The following is a 15087-nucleotide window of genomic DNA, read 5'->3' as shown; positions in this document are numbered from 1 at the left end:
AGCTAGTTACAGACATGACCAAGGCTGGGAGTGTGAAGACCCAGCAAGCATGGACTCTGCAATTTTCCCCAAAGCAGGAATCATGAGGGTCTTATGATTTACCAACCTATGCCAAAGGGTTTTTTTACACTGCTGGGGAAGGAACCTAGGGCCCCATACATGGCAAGCAACTGCTCTACCATTGAGCCCCAGCGAGCCCTGGTGTCAGATACTTGGAAGGCAGAAATTCAACACCTGGGGAACACAGCAACTGTCTAAAAATCCTCTTGCAGCTGAGCATGGTGGTGCACACCTTTTAAGCCCAGAGGCAGAGGTAGGACTACTTTGAGTTCGAGGCCACCCTGAGACTACATAGTGAATTCAAGGTCAGCCTGAACTAGACTGAAACCCTACCTGGCGGGGGAACCCACATACAAAATGACACAACAAAAACCTTGCTCGCAATCTCAGCAGGGTACCAGGCCTGCGATGTCTGTGTGTGCCTGTGTATTGTGAAGTGTGCACACATGTGTGTGCAAGCCAGAGGTTGGTGTTGAGTGCCATTTCAGAGGTGGAGACTGACTTGAAGCCAGATGCAGTTCAGCTAGTCTAGCTAGCCAGCACTGGAATTACAAGTGGTCTGCCCAGCATTTATGTGGGTATTGGGCATCCAAGCTCAGGTTCCCACACTTGTGTGGCACTTTACCAACTGAGCCATTGCTTCAGCACCCCAATTTTCCTCGTCTCTATTCCAAGAAAAAGACAGAGGGCTGGATAAAGTCGAGGACTTCTCATGACCTCACAGCGACACTCTCAGGAACCAGTCACGCTGGCTGAGGAGGTGAATGAAGGGAGCCTTGAGAATCCAAACAGAAGCACAGACTGAAGACCTGTTTCTATGAAAAGTCTCTTGTGTCTACAGGGGGCAACCTGAGGACAGTTTTATTCTCTATGGAAACAGTCAACTCCTTTCACCCTTTCTCGTCTTCATCCATAGCAAAATAAGTAGCTTTTCCCTCCAGACGGAGTGCAGCAGTGCTGGGTGGTCGGTCACTGGAGGCACAGGAAGTACAGGCAGACCCCAATCCTAAGTCAGTTAATCATCATCAGCGTCATCTGGCTCTTCCTCAGACTCTGGCGCACTCTCAGGCAGGTCATCGTCCATCTGATGGAATCTTCCTGATTGTGCGTCCCACATGTATTTGATGGTCACTTTGAATTCAGCCATCTCATACCCAAAGAGCTTCTGTAAGAGGTGGAAAGAAGCAAGGATGATGAGGAACAGGTGTGGGTGGACCCTCCTAGCAGGGCAGATAAGGTAGCAGTTTCTCCTGCAGAGCCCTCGTGGGCACAGACTTACCAAGACACGGGCCTGCTCAGGGGTTAGCACGTCGCCTTCCTTGCACACTTCATAATCAGACAACAAGGTCACTACACCTGCAGGAGGGTAGTCCCAAGTCATTCCTGGCTGAGGCCTGCAGTGACACTGGTTGCCACTGCCCAAGGCTAGGACACATGTGATGGGCAGCAAACCCCTCCTCTATGTCCCTTAAGTGCTGTCCTCTGACTATATTAACCCTTTACTTTCACCCCAGCTAGGAGGTGGGCATTTGGTCCCATTTTCACAGGAGCAAGTGGAGGCTTGCAAAAGTAACTTGCTGGGCCAAAAAGGGGAGAGCCAGGAAGTTTCTGGGATGACCTTTCAATTCTGGGATTGCCTGTACCTTTCTTGAGGGCAGTGGGCAGGCCCAGCTGCCTTAGCTGTGGCTCCATGGAGTGGGGGAACTGTTCCAGGGGTCCTGGATCCAGGCTTACAGTGAAAGTTGCTTTGTTCCCAGCTCGGGCAAAGTCCATTTCTGCATACTTCACGAACCACCTTAGAGAAAAAGAAAGGTAGGTGCGTGTCTCTTGACTGTGCTGCCAGGCAGCTCAAATCGCCTTCCAGCAAGTGCCCCAGTCCTGAACACTAAACCAGGAGACAAGATAGCCTTGGTTACACCCCAGTTTCAGTCAGTGGCCTCCAGAAGCCAGCTCCAACTGGATGTCACCACCTTGAACAGTCCTTGCACTACACCTTCCAGATCCACTCGCTCCATCATTCAGATACTTACTCAGTCACCTCCTCCTTTGTGCGGTCGGTGAAAAGGAGACCAACTTCCCCTCTCAACTTCTTACTGACCTGAAAATCAAAAGTGAGCATGCTTCTCCGCTGGGGCCATCTTGTCCACCAGGAAGTACATGTAAGTGTCTCGACACCTCTAGTCACTAGCACGGGAAGTGGGGTGAGGAACAATTCCATATGTCTGGAATTTAAGGGGAAAAAACCCAGAGCCAGGCCTAGCTTTCCTGGTCTTATAGGCCAGCCACTGTGCTGGGAAGCACAGGGGAGAGAAGGCAGCTTAGCAGCACCCCTCCCCGTGCACACAAGCACTTACCTGGTGCAGGTTGTCTTTGTACTCATCAGATGGGCTTCGACCCAGGGCCACCATCATCACCTTGTTTTTGCCAAAGAACATCCTAGCAAGGAAAGGAGCCGTGAAGGAATGCCCCACCCCACCCTCTTCGTTAAATGCGAAGCAGCCCCAGTGCCCAGGAGTCCAGGACCAGGCACGGCCAGGGGGCCCCTGCACATGCAGCCCACCTGTGCTGGGCTTAGCCCAGGATTCCTGCCATCATTTTCAACCACAGAATCTGACATGGGCAAGTTTGTGAATATCATGGAACAACCCCTCCACGTCTGGCTGTGTGCAAAAGCACCAGTGGTGTAGAAGGAGACCAGTCCAAGAACCATCCACCCAGTAGCACAACTTGACACATGGCTCCCAAAGCCTGCTCTCCAGTCAGTGCTATACGTGCCCATACTGACATCCTAAAACCAGTCCGCCAGCCTCCAGGGGCTGGCCACTCCTCCTGAAGGGACCAATGCTGAAACTAACTGCCCCTGACAACCACCAAGGCCTGACCTGCAGGGAGCTTAGGGAAAGTACAGTGCAACAGTTACAACATGCTTCCAGTGTGGCTCTCAGTCATTAAGGTACCGCTTGCATGCCGCAGGGCCCCAAAGGGCCAGAAACTCTCCCCTCTCCCTGCTCACCGGCTGTGCTTCCAGGCATTCCGGATGTCTTTCAGCTTGCTGTTCCTCATGTTGGCCACGGAGAAGATGAAGAGGTACTTGTATGTGTCCACACATTTTCGAAGCTGTGGGGCAATTCATGAGGTTCTGGAGGTCAAGGGGCACCAAGGGTCGGGCAACTCTGGCCTCATGAAAGAGTAATCTGCTCTAGCCCTTGAATCTGGTTGTCACTCACTGTGAGTGACACCAGGGCCACCTACTAATGGGAGAAGCTGAGCTACTGTCTCGCCCATGGTCTTTCCCAGGTTTCCTGACTTGGCCATGACCAATGTGAAATTGATCATCTTGTTTTTCTTTGTCTGCTTACTGTTAACGTAGAACATCTACTCACAGTGAGAAGGTTCCTGATCCATCATAACACAGGGAGCCCCATCATTTAGTGACAAGGGGAGGTGGTGCATCTGCTCTGCTGTGCTGCTGGCTGAAACCTTAAGAAGGTGGAATTCCATTCTCAAGGAACGGGCCAGGGCTTCTGTGCCCTGGGAGGCTCTGCACTTACATAGATATTGCCTAGATGGACTACTGCACTCACAACTGGCGACTTTAGCCTTTTGACATTGGGCAGCATGACAAACCTTGCTAAGGTTCAGTTACCCGAGTGCACAACAGCAACAACCTTGTGTAATCTCAAGCTCACAGGGATGCCAGGGGGATGGTGTGGAAAAATCCACATGGTATTCCTTTTCTTTTCTTTTTTTTTTTTTTTTGAGGTAGGGTCTCACTCTAGTACAGGCTGACCTGGAATTCATTATGCACTTTCAGAGTGGTCTTGAATTCACAGTGATCCTCCTACTTCTGCCTCCTAGGTGCTGGGATTAAAGGCGTGCACCACCAGGAACACAGTGGAGCTCAATCAGAGCTGGGAAGCCCCGAAATGGCTTTTTGAAGTTGGGGGGGGGGATCTCTCACTAGCCCAGGCTGATCTGGAACTCACTGGTCTTAAACTCAATGTGATCCTCCTACTTAGTGCCCTACGTACTGGAACTACAGGTGTTAAGAGCCACCACCTGACTTGAGACGGGAGTTTTCACTGCTGGCAGCACTGCTGGAGGAAAAAGGGCTGATGAGCAGTATTCCCCCTGCAGTAGTTTGATTCAGGTGACCCCCATAAACTTAGGTGGTCTGGATATTAGGTTCCCCAGCTGATGGCAATTGGAAATTAATGCCTTCTGGAGGTGATGTGTTGTTGGGGGCGGGCTTATGGGTATTATAGCCAGTGTCCCCTTGCCAGTGTTTGGCACTCTCTCCTGTTGCAATCATCCTCCTCATGTTGGCCAAGGGGTGATGTCCACCCTCTGCTCATGCCATCGTTTTCCCTGCCATCGTGGAGCTTCCCCTTGAGCCTCTAAGCCAAAATAAACCTCTTTTTCCCAGAAGCTACACTTGGTTGGGTGACTTCTACCAGCAATGTGAACCTGACTGCTACACTCCCCCCCCCAAAAGAAAACCCCACACATATTCTAGGGGAAAAAAAAAAAAAAATCAACAGACCAAGTTCTTACCTCTTCTATCAGGTTCTGTTTCAGTTCCAAGCCTTTCTTGGCAGTTTTCGTTAAAGAAACTAAAATCAAGAAAAAGAGATGCTGAGGTGGAGGAGATGGTTGATGTTCTGGAGGCTTACTTGCTTTCCAACTTTGGAGGCTCAGCTGGATCTGGCCAGTCTACGGGAAGTCGGCAAGTCCTTATCTGCCACTATATATACCTGGCACGCAGGGCCAGTCCTACAGTCAGTAGAGCGTATTCTGGAGTCAGATGTGCTATCACTGAGCAATGAGGTCCCTGCAGAATATATCCTCTCTAGCACTCCTGGGCCTGAAAATCCTGACACATGTCTCCTGTCCCAAACTAGGTGCTCCTTAGTCCCTTAAGCTACCCACTGAATTTACTGCAGGGATAGGGCTCATTCCTGATGGGTGCTGTCAGTGGCAGCCCTAACCTGATGACGTAGGACCCTTCCTGCTCTTAGCCATGGCACAGGGCCATCAACGGCTCTTCTGTGCTGTGGAATGATAGATAATCCTAGGGATTTTGTTTATCTGTCCTTCCCCCCCTCCATTCTTTCTTTGAGACAGCCTTTCTCTGGCTGGCTTTGAACTTAAGAAAGACCCCTTGCTTCTGTCTCCTGAGTGCTGGGATTACAGGAGTGTACCATACCCATGGGGCATGTCTGTACTTTAGTTTTACAATTTGGACTCCCAAATACAGTAATGTCTCTTTGGGGAGGGACAAGTACCATTACTGTAAAACTGACAGGGGCCCAATTTGCCCCCTGCCCACAACAATTTGACATGTGTCAGTGTTCCATATACTCTCCACAGAATCAGATTACATGACAGACACCTACCAGAACACCAAATATGAAGCCCTGGGTGCTCCCAGGAAGTGATCTGGCCCCTTCTTACCCATCCTATCACTCAGTCCCTCTTAAAGTTTTTTTATTTTTATTTTTGGTTTTCTAAGGTAGGGTCTCACTCTAGCTCAGGCTGACCTGGAATTCACTATGTATTCTCAGGGTGGCCTCGAACTCTCGGCGATCCTGCTACCTCTGCCTCCCGAGTGCTGGGATTAAAGGCGTGCGCTACCACGCCCGGCTTAAAGTTTTTTAATTTATGTATTGTCAAGGGGAAAAATGGGAAGAGAGGTGGTAGAGGGTAAGGGAGGGAAGAGAGAGAGAGTGAGGGAAAAGAATGAGTGTATGGGTGAGCCAGGGATTTTTGCTGCAGCAAATCACCTCTAGACATGTATGCCAGCCACTTTGCGCCTCTGGCTTTATTAGGTACTGGGGAATTGAACCCTGACGGGTAGTCTTTGCAAGTAAGTGCCTTTACTGCTGAGCCAAGTTCCCAGCCAGCAATCTTTTTTTGCTCTTTTGTTACTTAACCTCGGAGACCTCTCTTGACATTATTTAAAATAACATCAACTTCACCTTCTCTTTACCCCACATTTACTACTTAACAAACTGTATTTACTTGACATAGGGGGAACTATATTTTCCTGACAAAAAAAAAAAAAAGTAAAGCCGGACATGGTGGTGCGCGCCTTTAATTCCAGCACTGGGGAGGCAGAGGTAGGAGGATCGACGTAGTTCGAGGCCAGCCTGGGACTGCATAGTGAATTCCAGGTCAGCCTGAGGTAGAGAGCCTACCTCAAAAAAAACAAAAGTAAGCTTGATGAAACCAAGTCCCCCCCCCACCCCCCGCAAGCGCTATACTTTCAAACTCGCCTCTAGCTGGATATGGTGGGGCGGCCTGTAATTCCAGCAGGAGCACAGAGAATTTGAGGCCCACTTGATTAAAATCTCAGTGCTTGGAGAAGCTGAAGCAGGAGGATCGCTGTGAGTTCAAGTACAGCTTGATCTACATAATGAATTTGTGGCACACAGGAAGATCCTGTCCCCAGACACTGCATGAGCCAGAGTCCGAGTCGGTGGAAGTAGTCAGGTCAGTCAAGCGTAGTGGCGCATGCCTTTAATCCCAACACGAAGGGGACGGAGGTAGGAAAATTGCCATAAGTTCGAGGTCAGCCTGGGCTAGAGTGAGACCCTACCTTGAAACCAAAAAAACACCCTGTAAGTTCACAATCAAAAGCCAGCCGCAGTTAAGACTGCAGCCCAGGGCTGGAGAGATGGCTTAGCGGTTAAGCGCTTGCCTGTGAAGCCTAAGGACCCCGGTTCGAGGCTCGATTCCCCAGGACCCACGTTAGCCAGATGCACAAGGGGGCGCACACATCTAGAGTTCGTATGCAGTGGTAGGAAGCCCTGGCGCGCCCATCCTTTCTCTCCCTCTCTGTCCTGTCTCTCTGAAATAAATAAATGAAATAAACAACAACAAAAAAATACTACAGCCTAATCTCGCCGAGCAGAAGGAAACGCTGACACGCCTTGTTGTAGAGAGGGAGAAGCCATAGGGATGGCAGGAGTGCAGGGAGATGGCAAGGGAATGAGTGGGTCAAACCGACATCAGCAAAGCCGGGGTGCCCCGAAGCTGCCCGCGAGGCCTGCAGGAGCAACGCAGGCGGGCGAGACTCCTCTGTTTCCCAGGCTCCAACTCCCGGCGGTGACTTGTAGCCGCGAATTCTGCGCCCCAGCTCGCAGCGGAGCTCCTCCTACTCCCTGTGCCCGCCAAGCCCTCCGAAAGCCGGGCAGCGATCCCTCGGAATTGCCAGGCCCCCGGGTCCCCAAGCCCATTCTCTCACCTTTCTTATCCCGCTTGGATTTGGGCATCGCGCTGAGGCCACGTGCGGCGGAAGACGGAGCGGCCCGTCAGGACCCCGGCGGCGCGGGGGCTGCTGGGACGGCCCTGGGGGCTGCCCTCGCCTGTGCCTGACCCGAGCCGCGCTGCCGGCGCCTACGCCCTGCCGGACGCCCGCCGCTTGGGCCTTGTCTCGCCCCTGCAAGACGGCTTTTCTCCGTCACCCCGGCGGCTTCTGAATCCTGAGCCCCGGCGCGCGGCTCCCACCTCTATGCTTCCGGGGGCGGAGCTTGCGGTCCTGCCGTGGGCGGAGCTTGCGGTCCCGGTGCATGCCGGTCCTGCCGTGGGCGGGGCCTGGGCTCCCACCATGGCGGCGGCTGTGGCTTCCCGCTTCCTGCTCTGGGCGACGTTGCTCTTCCCTGCAGCTGCGGTCTATGAAGACCAAGTGGGCAAGTTTGACTGGTGCGTACGTCTGAGGCTCGTTCGGGAACTAGGTGGCTGTTTTCCCAACGTCCGTCTTCCACGTGTTAAGAGGAGCAGGATGGGACTTCCCGCACCGTGCAGAGTTGAAGGCGTTGGGGGTCCCCAGTTCAGAAACTAAGAGTTTTTATGACGTTGGCCGAGGAGCATTAAGTCAAGCGCGGGAGGACTCTTCTAGTGAGGGCCTTATGTGACCGTGCACATTGCACGCCCATCCAGACATGCTCAGAGGTCTCGGATTTCCTTCCTCCACCAGCAGGTTCCATTTCTGTGACTGTCAGTTTTATGATCTCGTTAGGTGTCCAAGGTCGCCAGCCCTCAGCGAACTGTCATTCCTCTTGGAGGTACTGGGCGCCTCGCTTAGTTCGCTTGTGAACAGGAGCTCAAATCCTAAACCGAGTCCTCTTTCTCCCCCCTTCCTGTGAGGCTCAGCCGGCCTTCTCTGTCATCAGCCCGGAGGTGCCACACATTCATTCACTCACTTCTTCCTTAAGGCCCTGAAGTGGGATTCTTCTAGTTGAATGACAAATTTGGCCACTTAAGGGTTATATGATTTTGGGAACGTGATATACCATTGCACGCGACAGAAACAGGGTATTTTAAAAGAGAATAAATGAGCCGGGAGTGGTGGTGCACGTCTTTAAGCCCAGCACTTGGGAAACAGAGGTAGAAGGATCTCCGTGAGTTCGGGGCCAGCCTGACTACAGAATGAGTTACAGATGAGCCTGAGCTAGAAAGAGAGCCTACCTCAAACAACAACAAAAATCAAAACAACACACACACGAGAGAGAGAGAGAGAGAGAGAGAGAGAGAGAGAGAGAGAGAGGGAGAGAGAGAGGGAGGGAGGGAGGGAGGGAGGGAGGGAGGGGGAGGGAGGGAGGGAAGGAGGGGGAGGGAGGGAGGGAAAGAGAAAGAGAAAGAGAAAGAAAGAAAGAAAGAAAGAAAGAAAGAACAGGGCCTGGACAGATGCCTCAGTGGTTAAGGTGCCTGCAACAGCTTAACGACCCTACTTTGCCCTAGTTCGATTACCCAGTATCCATGTAAAGCCAGATGCACAAAGTGCCACATGCATCTGGAGTCGGTTTACAGTGGCTGGAGGCCCTGGTGTGCCCATTCTTCCTCCCATCTCTCTCTGCTTGCAAATAAGTAAATAATTTTTTTTTTTTTAAAGAGAAGGCATGGGGCATGGTGGTGCATACTTTTAATCCCAGCATTTGGGAGGCAGAGGTAGGAGAATCACTGTGAGTTCCAGGTCACTCTGAGACTACATAGTGAATTTCAGGCCAGCCTGGGGTAGAATGAGACCCTACCTTGAAAACAAACACAAAAAGAACCAAGAGAATGGGATTTATAGGCAGTTCTTTGTTTTGGGTGCTAGTTCTAACAGTCATTTCTTTTTTTCTTTTCCAGTTTTTATATTTATTTTTGAGGTAGGGTCTTGCTCTAGCCCGATGACCTAGAATTCACTATGTAGTCTCAGGGTGGCCTTGAACTTTTGGTGATCTGATCCTCCTAACTCTGTCCAAGTGTTGTGATTAAAGGCGTGTGCCACCATGCCTGGCTTTATTTTTTTCTTTTCTTTTTTTTTCTCAATTTTTATTAACATTTTCCATGATTACAAAAAAATATCCCATGGTAATACCCTCCCTCCCCCCACTTTCCCTTTGAGATTCCATTCTCCATCATATCCCCTCTCCATCTCAATCAGTCTCTCTTTTATTTTGATGTCATGATCGTTTCCTCCTCTTATGATGGTCTTGTGTAGGTAGTGTCAGGCACTATGAGGTCATGAATATCCAGGCCATTTTATGTCTGGAGGGAGCACATTGTAAGGAGTCCTACCCTTCCTTTGGCTCTTACATTCTTTCCACCACCTCTTGTGCTATTTTTTATTTTCTTTCTTAGAGAGAGTGCATGTGCGCCAGGGCCTTTAGCCACTGCAGACAAACTCTAGACACATGTGCTACCGTATGCATCTGGCTTATGTGGGTTGTGGAGAATCAAACCTGGGTCCTTTGGCTTTGCAGGCAAGCACCTTAACCACTAAGCCATCTTCTGTTGGGAGCCATAGAGCCGGGACAATCTTCCAGCTCCATTTTTTTTCTTTTGTGTTTTCAAGGTAGGGTTTCACTAGCTCAGGCTGACCTGGAACTCACTATGTAGTCTCAGGGTGGCCTCTAGCCACTGCAAACAAATTCTAGATGTATGTGCCACCTTGTGCATCTGGCTTACTTGGGTACTGAGGAATCGAACCTGGATCCCTAGGCTTCACAGCCAAGTGCCTCAATCGCTAAGCTACCTCTCCAGCTCCTAACAGTCATTTCTTAACCTTTCTGGACTTTGGGTTTTTTTTTCAACTCTAAAATAGGGATCATAACATTTGTCTTATATACTTTGTGAGATCATTCAGTGGCCACAGGGGAAATAATGTATGTGTCAGCTGAGTCCTGAGTCTTTCAGTAAATGCAAGGGCTTCAGCATGTGTGAGAGCCTGGGTTCAATCAGTAGCTAATATCCCCCAACACAGAAGTCAGTGTAGAGAGAAAACTGTACCTCTGTTCTAGTGAGTGGGATTTATGCCAGGGACTCTTTGGGGTGTCACTTATCTGAGTAAATATGCTTTATGTTTAACTAGAAGACTGTTAGTATTTCTCATCTATTCAAAGGCAATTCTGTTCCCTTTGCTTCTGAGTGCATTACGTAGAAATCTTGCTTTTGATCAGCTGTGTTCATTAGCACATACTTCTTTTATGTGGCAAGGGAGATGAGATGGTGAGAACCCAAAGGTTTGTCTTTCTTTTTGCTTTTTTGTTTGTTTTCAGTTTATTTATTTGAACATACATGTGTGTGTGCATGGGTGCGTCATGGAGTCTTGTCACTGGAAATGAACACTGGATACTTGCATCACTTTTTATATCTGGCTTCATGTGGGTGGCTGGGCAGTTGAGCCCTAGCTAGCAGGCTTTGCAAGCACGCTCCTTTAACAGCTAAGTCATTTCCCACACCACTGTTTTTTCCTTTTCTCATCTCCTCTCCTCTTTCTAATAGGGTCTTACTCTGTAGCACACAGACCTGAACTCAGTATGTTGCGCAGGCTGGCCTTGAACTTGTGATTATCTGCCTTCCTCAACTTCATGAGTGCTGGGATCATAGATATTAGTCACCAAACCCAGCTTGTTTATTATTTATTTATTTATCTGTTTTTCCCAGTGATGACTTTGCCCTGATGTCCCCCTGTACTTTTCCTCAGGAGACAGCAGTATGTTGGGAAGCTCAAATTTGCCTCCTTGGAATTTTCCCCTGGATCCAAGAAACTGGTTGTGGCCACAGAGAAGAATGTGATTGCGGCTTTAAATTCTCGTACTGGGGAGATCTGTGAGTGAGCTGCATGAATTTGGGGGGCTTGAGGGTGAGAATGCTGACTGTAGTTAATCTGAGTGGCCTATGGCTTGCTTGGTTAGTTTCTGAGTAAATGTGTTGGCTAGAAAAATGCCTTTCTTAATTGCTTTTTCCCTAGTCTTGTCCTTTGAAGATATATATATTTGTACATCTGGCCTTTGCAGGCAGTTGAGCACCCTTAAATGAGAGGCTGTTGCAAAAGTATATCATTCTGTTCTGACATAGGGCTTGGATGACTCCCCTTAAGTCACTTCTCCTGCCTAGATTGTTTTGGCTAGGATTTATTCAACATGTATTAAATGTCAAGTTGGATTATCAATTTTTTTATTCAAGGTAGGGTCCTGCTCTAGCCCAGGCTGACCTAGAATTCACTGTGTAGTCTCAGGCTAGCCTTGAATTCCTGAATTCTGGGATGAAAGTCATGTACCACCGTGCTCAGTTTTTTTTGTTTTTTTAAATATTTTTTTGTTCATTTTATATTTATTTATTTGAGAGTGACAGACACAGAGAGAAAGACAGATAGAGGGAGAGAGAGAGAATGGGCGCGCCAGGGCTTCCAGCCTCTGCAAACGAACTCCAGACGCGTGCGCCCCCTTGTGCATCTGGCTAACGTGGGACCTGGGGAACCGAGCCTCGAACCGGGGTCCATAGGCTTCACAGGCGAGCGCTTAACCGCTAAGCCATCTCTCCAGCCCAGTTTTTTTTTTTTTTTTTTTGAGGAGTGTAAATATATAGGAATTGAATATACTGGTTTTAAAAATTTTTTTGTTTATTTATGAGAGAGAGGGAGAGAGAGAGAGAGGAGAATGAATGGGTGCGCCAGGGCCTTCAGCCACTGCAAACGAACTCTAGATATGTGTGCCCCCTTGTGCATCTGGCTAATGTGGGTCCTGGGGAATCGAGCCTCGAACCGGGATTCTTAGGCTTCATAGACAAGCACTTAACTTTTAAGCCATCTCTTTAGCCCCCACCCCTTTTTTTTAGTAACGAAGATTGTGGGAATAGAATATGTAATCCATATCTTTCTTTTTAAAAAATCTTTTTATTTATATATTTTATTTATGAGAGACAATTAACACACCAGGGCCTCTAGCTACTGCAGTTGAACTCCAGATGCGTGTGCATGCGTTACCTTGTGCATCTGGCTTATGTGGGTTCTGGGGAGCCGAACCTGGGTCCTTAGGCTTCTCAGGCAAGTGCCTTAAGTGCAAAGCCATCTTTCTATCCCAATCCCTGTCTTTCTATGAGTCAGATAGAGTTTGTTGATCTTGTCATTTTCTTTTTAGTGGGGGTGGTAATGGGAACTGGAGGTGGAAAGGCCTCAGGAGACAGTGTTGTCTTCTGAACCCTTCTTGCCTCATGACGTAGTTAGTGGGACAAGATCATGGCCATTTAGTGGTCCTCCTATTCTCTTTCTTGTTAAAGTTGGATAATGCTGTGTGAATGAAGACCTCAGAACCCCCTGGTCTCCTTGGCTCATGGTCATTGATAGGAATGTCTGACTTTCCTGTCCCTCAGTGTGGCGCCATGTGGACAAGGGCACAGCAGAAGGAGCTGTGGACGCCATGCTTCTCCATGGACAGGGTAAGCAGAGGCTGCAGGTCTGCGCTGTGGGATCAGCCCACCTCTCCTGTTCTTTGGCTCCTTGCATAGTATAAGGTCTGATGGGTAAAGGAGAAGGGCTTAGAATGTTTGCTTTCATAAGTTGAAAGAGTGCTAGGTATCTGCAAACATACACTGATGGTGGGGCTGTTTCTGTTGCTCATGAACACTTGGAGGCAACTTCCATACCTTTTTGTTTTGGCTTGGCAAGATTTTTTTCTTAACATACAAGAAAGAATCAAAACTGTGTATTATATCTTACCAAAATACAAGAGTAGCAAGATTTATAAGTTCCTAGCTAAATTAAGTCAAAAAGAAAGAAGATCCAAATAATACAGTTAGAAACGAAAAGGGGGTTGTTCTAACAAATTCCAATGAAATCCACAGGATCATTGGGGAATACTTTGAAAACTTATTCCAAAACACTTGAAAGTGTGAAGGAAATGGATTAGTTGCTGGACACACATGACCTACCAAAATTAAGTAAGATGATAAAAAACAACTTAAACAGTTCTATAACAAGCAGTGACATTGAGAGAGTAATGAAAAGCAAAGCAGAGTAGAGCCCATAATTAGAAATGCTCACTTGGCAAGATTTTTTTTTTTTTTAATCTTACTATTATTTATTTAATTTGGTTTTTCAAGGTAGGGTAGAAATCCTACCTCTGCCTCCTGAGTGCTGGGATTAAGGGCATGTGCCACTATGCCCAAATTAAAAAAAAATATTTATAAGCAGAGAGATGCAGAGAGAGAGAGAGAGAGAGAGAGGGGCAGACACACACACACACACACAGAGCGTGTGTGAGCATGTGCATAGAGCCCCTAGTGCACTGAAAATGAACTCTAGATACATGTGCCATTTTGTGCATCTGGCTTACATGGGTCGTGGGGAGTTGAACTCTGGTCATTAAGCTTTAAGGGCAAGTACCTTAACTGCTGAGTCATCTCTCCAGCCCTGGTTTGATGAGTTGTGCTGTTGTTGGAGACAGCTGATCTGGAACTTGCTCTATAGACCAGGTTGGCCTCAAATTCATGGCAGTCCTCCCAACTTTGGCTTCCAAGTGTTGAGATTGCAGGTGGGCACCACCATACCTGGTTACCACCATCCTCTCTTAATGCATTTCTCTTCCAGATGCAATCACTGTGTCCAATGGAGGCCGCCTCATGCGTTCTTGGGAGACTAACATCGGGGGCCTGAACTGGGAGATAACCTTGGACAGTGGCAGGTAGGAAAGCAGCCATGTTTCATGTCTGGGTGGAGCATAGCTCTGTATGGACAGTAACTCCAGGTCTTTTGGCGTTTTCCGCAGAGCCCACTGAAGAGGCAATGGGTCTGAGGTGCTGTAACAGACAGTTTCAGGTTCACTGAGATGAACTTTCAGACCAGGCACAGTTACGGAGGAAGGGATTTATTGAAGCTTACAGATCCAGGGGAAGTTCCATAAATGGCAGAAGAAGCTGGCCTGCCTTCACAGGACCAAGCAGAGAGAGAGAAGTACAAGTCTAAAGGTCAAAAGCCACAGCACGCTTCAGGAACTCCAGCTAGGCACACTTTGCATATCTTTAGATTGAAATCAGAAACCCATCACCACAACTTAAGATCCACCCAGTGACATTGCCTCCAGCCAGGTAGCCAGCAGATGCAAACTACAAAAAAACAAACTGAGTATATTGGGGGCCATCTATTCTATTCAAACCACCATAGGTGCCCATTCTTTTTCTTTTATTTATTTGAGAGAGAAAGAGAAAGGGCATGCCAAATTCTCTTTCCCTTGCAAATGAATGCCAGATGCAGGTGCCACTCTGTGTGTCTGGGCACCAGGGATTTGAACCTGGGCTTAGGAGTCACGGTCCTGAAGACTACTCTCACACTCTATCTTCTCTCCATTGGGTACTACAAAGACATTCAAGTACAAGAGCAACTCCTATGCCTAGCACTGAACCCTACATCTAATGAGCATTCAGTAGATGTTGCCCCAGTAAGCACATGTGTTCTTTAATCACAAGCACATCCAGAATGGGTGTCTGGGGGCTGGAGCGACAGCTCAGCAGTTAAGGCACTTGCCTGTAAAGCCTAAGGACCCACGTTCAGTTCCCCAGTACCACATAAAGCCAGATGCACAAGGTGGCATGTATGTCTGGAGTTCATTTGCAGTGGCTAGAGGCCCTAGAGTGCCTATTCTCTCTATCTGTTTCTCTCTCACACAAATAAAGTATTTTAAAAAATAAAAACATGTTACAGGGTGGTTGACATTAGCTTACACATCTTATGACAGGAATTTGTTTGGTAAACTCTTAGTGGAT

General features: G+C 48.5%; 2 protein-coding genes across 7 annotated transcripts in view; one reads left to right on the top strand and one right to left on the bottom strand.

Annotated features, from left to right (window-relative positions):
- Nucleotides 1-872: 872 nt before the first annotated feature.
- Nucleotides 873-7406, bottom strand: Mrto4 (MRT4 homolog, ribosome maturation factor). The gene is made up of 8 exons (XM_004657580.2): nt 7307-7406; nt 4615-4673; nt 3074-3177; nt 2415-2496; nt 2091-2158; nt 1704-1855; nt 1340-1416; nt 873-1225 (listed from the first exon to the last, which is right to left on the bottom strand). The coding sequence occupies exons 1-8, from the start codon at nt 7332-7334 to the stop codon at nt 1076-1078; spliced, it is 720 nt and encodes a 239-aa protein (XP_004657637.1). The 5' UTR covers nt 7335-7406; the 3' UTR covers nt 873-1075.
- A 208-nt stretch (nt 7407-7614) lies between these two features.
- Nucleotides 7615-15087, top strand: part of Emc1 (ER membrane protein complex subunit 1) — a 29713-nt gene continuing 22240 nt past the window's right edge. For 5 of the 6 annotated variants that reach the window (XM_045150797.1, XM_004657583.2, XM_045150796.1 and 2 more), the window contains exons 1-4: nt 7615-7764; nt 11033-11157; nt 12700-12765; nt 13916-14009. In XM_045150797.1, the coding sequence (XP_045006732.1) occupies nt 7670-7764; nt 11033-11157; nt 12700-12765; nt 13916-14009 (380 nt within the window). In that variant the 5' untranslated portion in view covers nt 7615-7669. Of the gene's footprint in view, nt 7765-11032; nt 11158-12606; nt 12766-13915; nt 14010-15087 lie in introns of all 6 variants that reach the window. The other variant, XM_045150798.1, reaches the window with a different exon arrangement.

This window comes from Jaculus jaculus, chromosome 5 (genome assembly GCF_020740685.1).
Source record: "Jaculus jaculus isolate mJacJac1 chromosome 5, mJacJac1.mat.Y.cur, whole genome shotgun sequence".
Taxonomy (NCBI): Eukaryota; Metazoa; Chordata; class Mammalia; order Rodentia; family Dipodidae; genus Jaculus; species Jaculus jaculus.
Note: the sequence above shows the minus strand (reverse complement) of the source record. Positions and strands in the feature narration are given on the sequence as shown.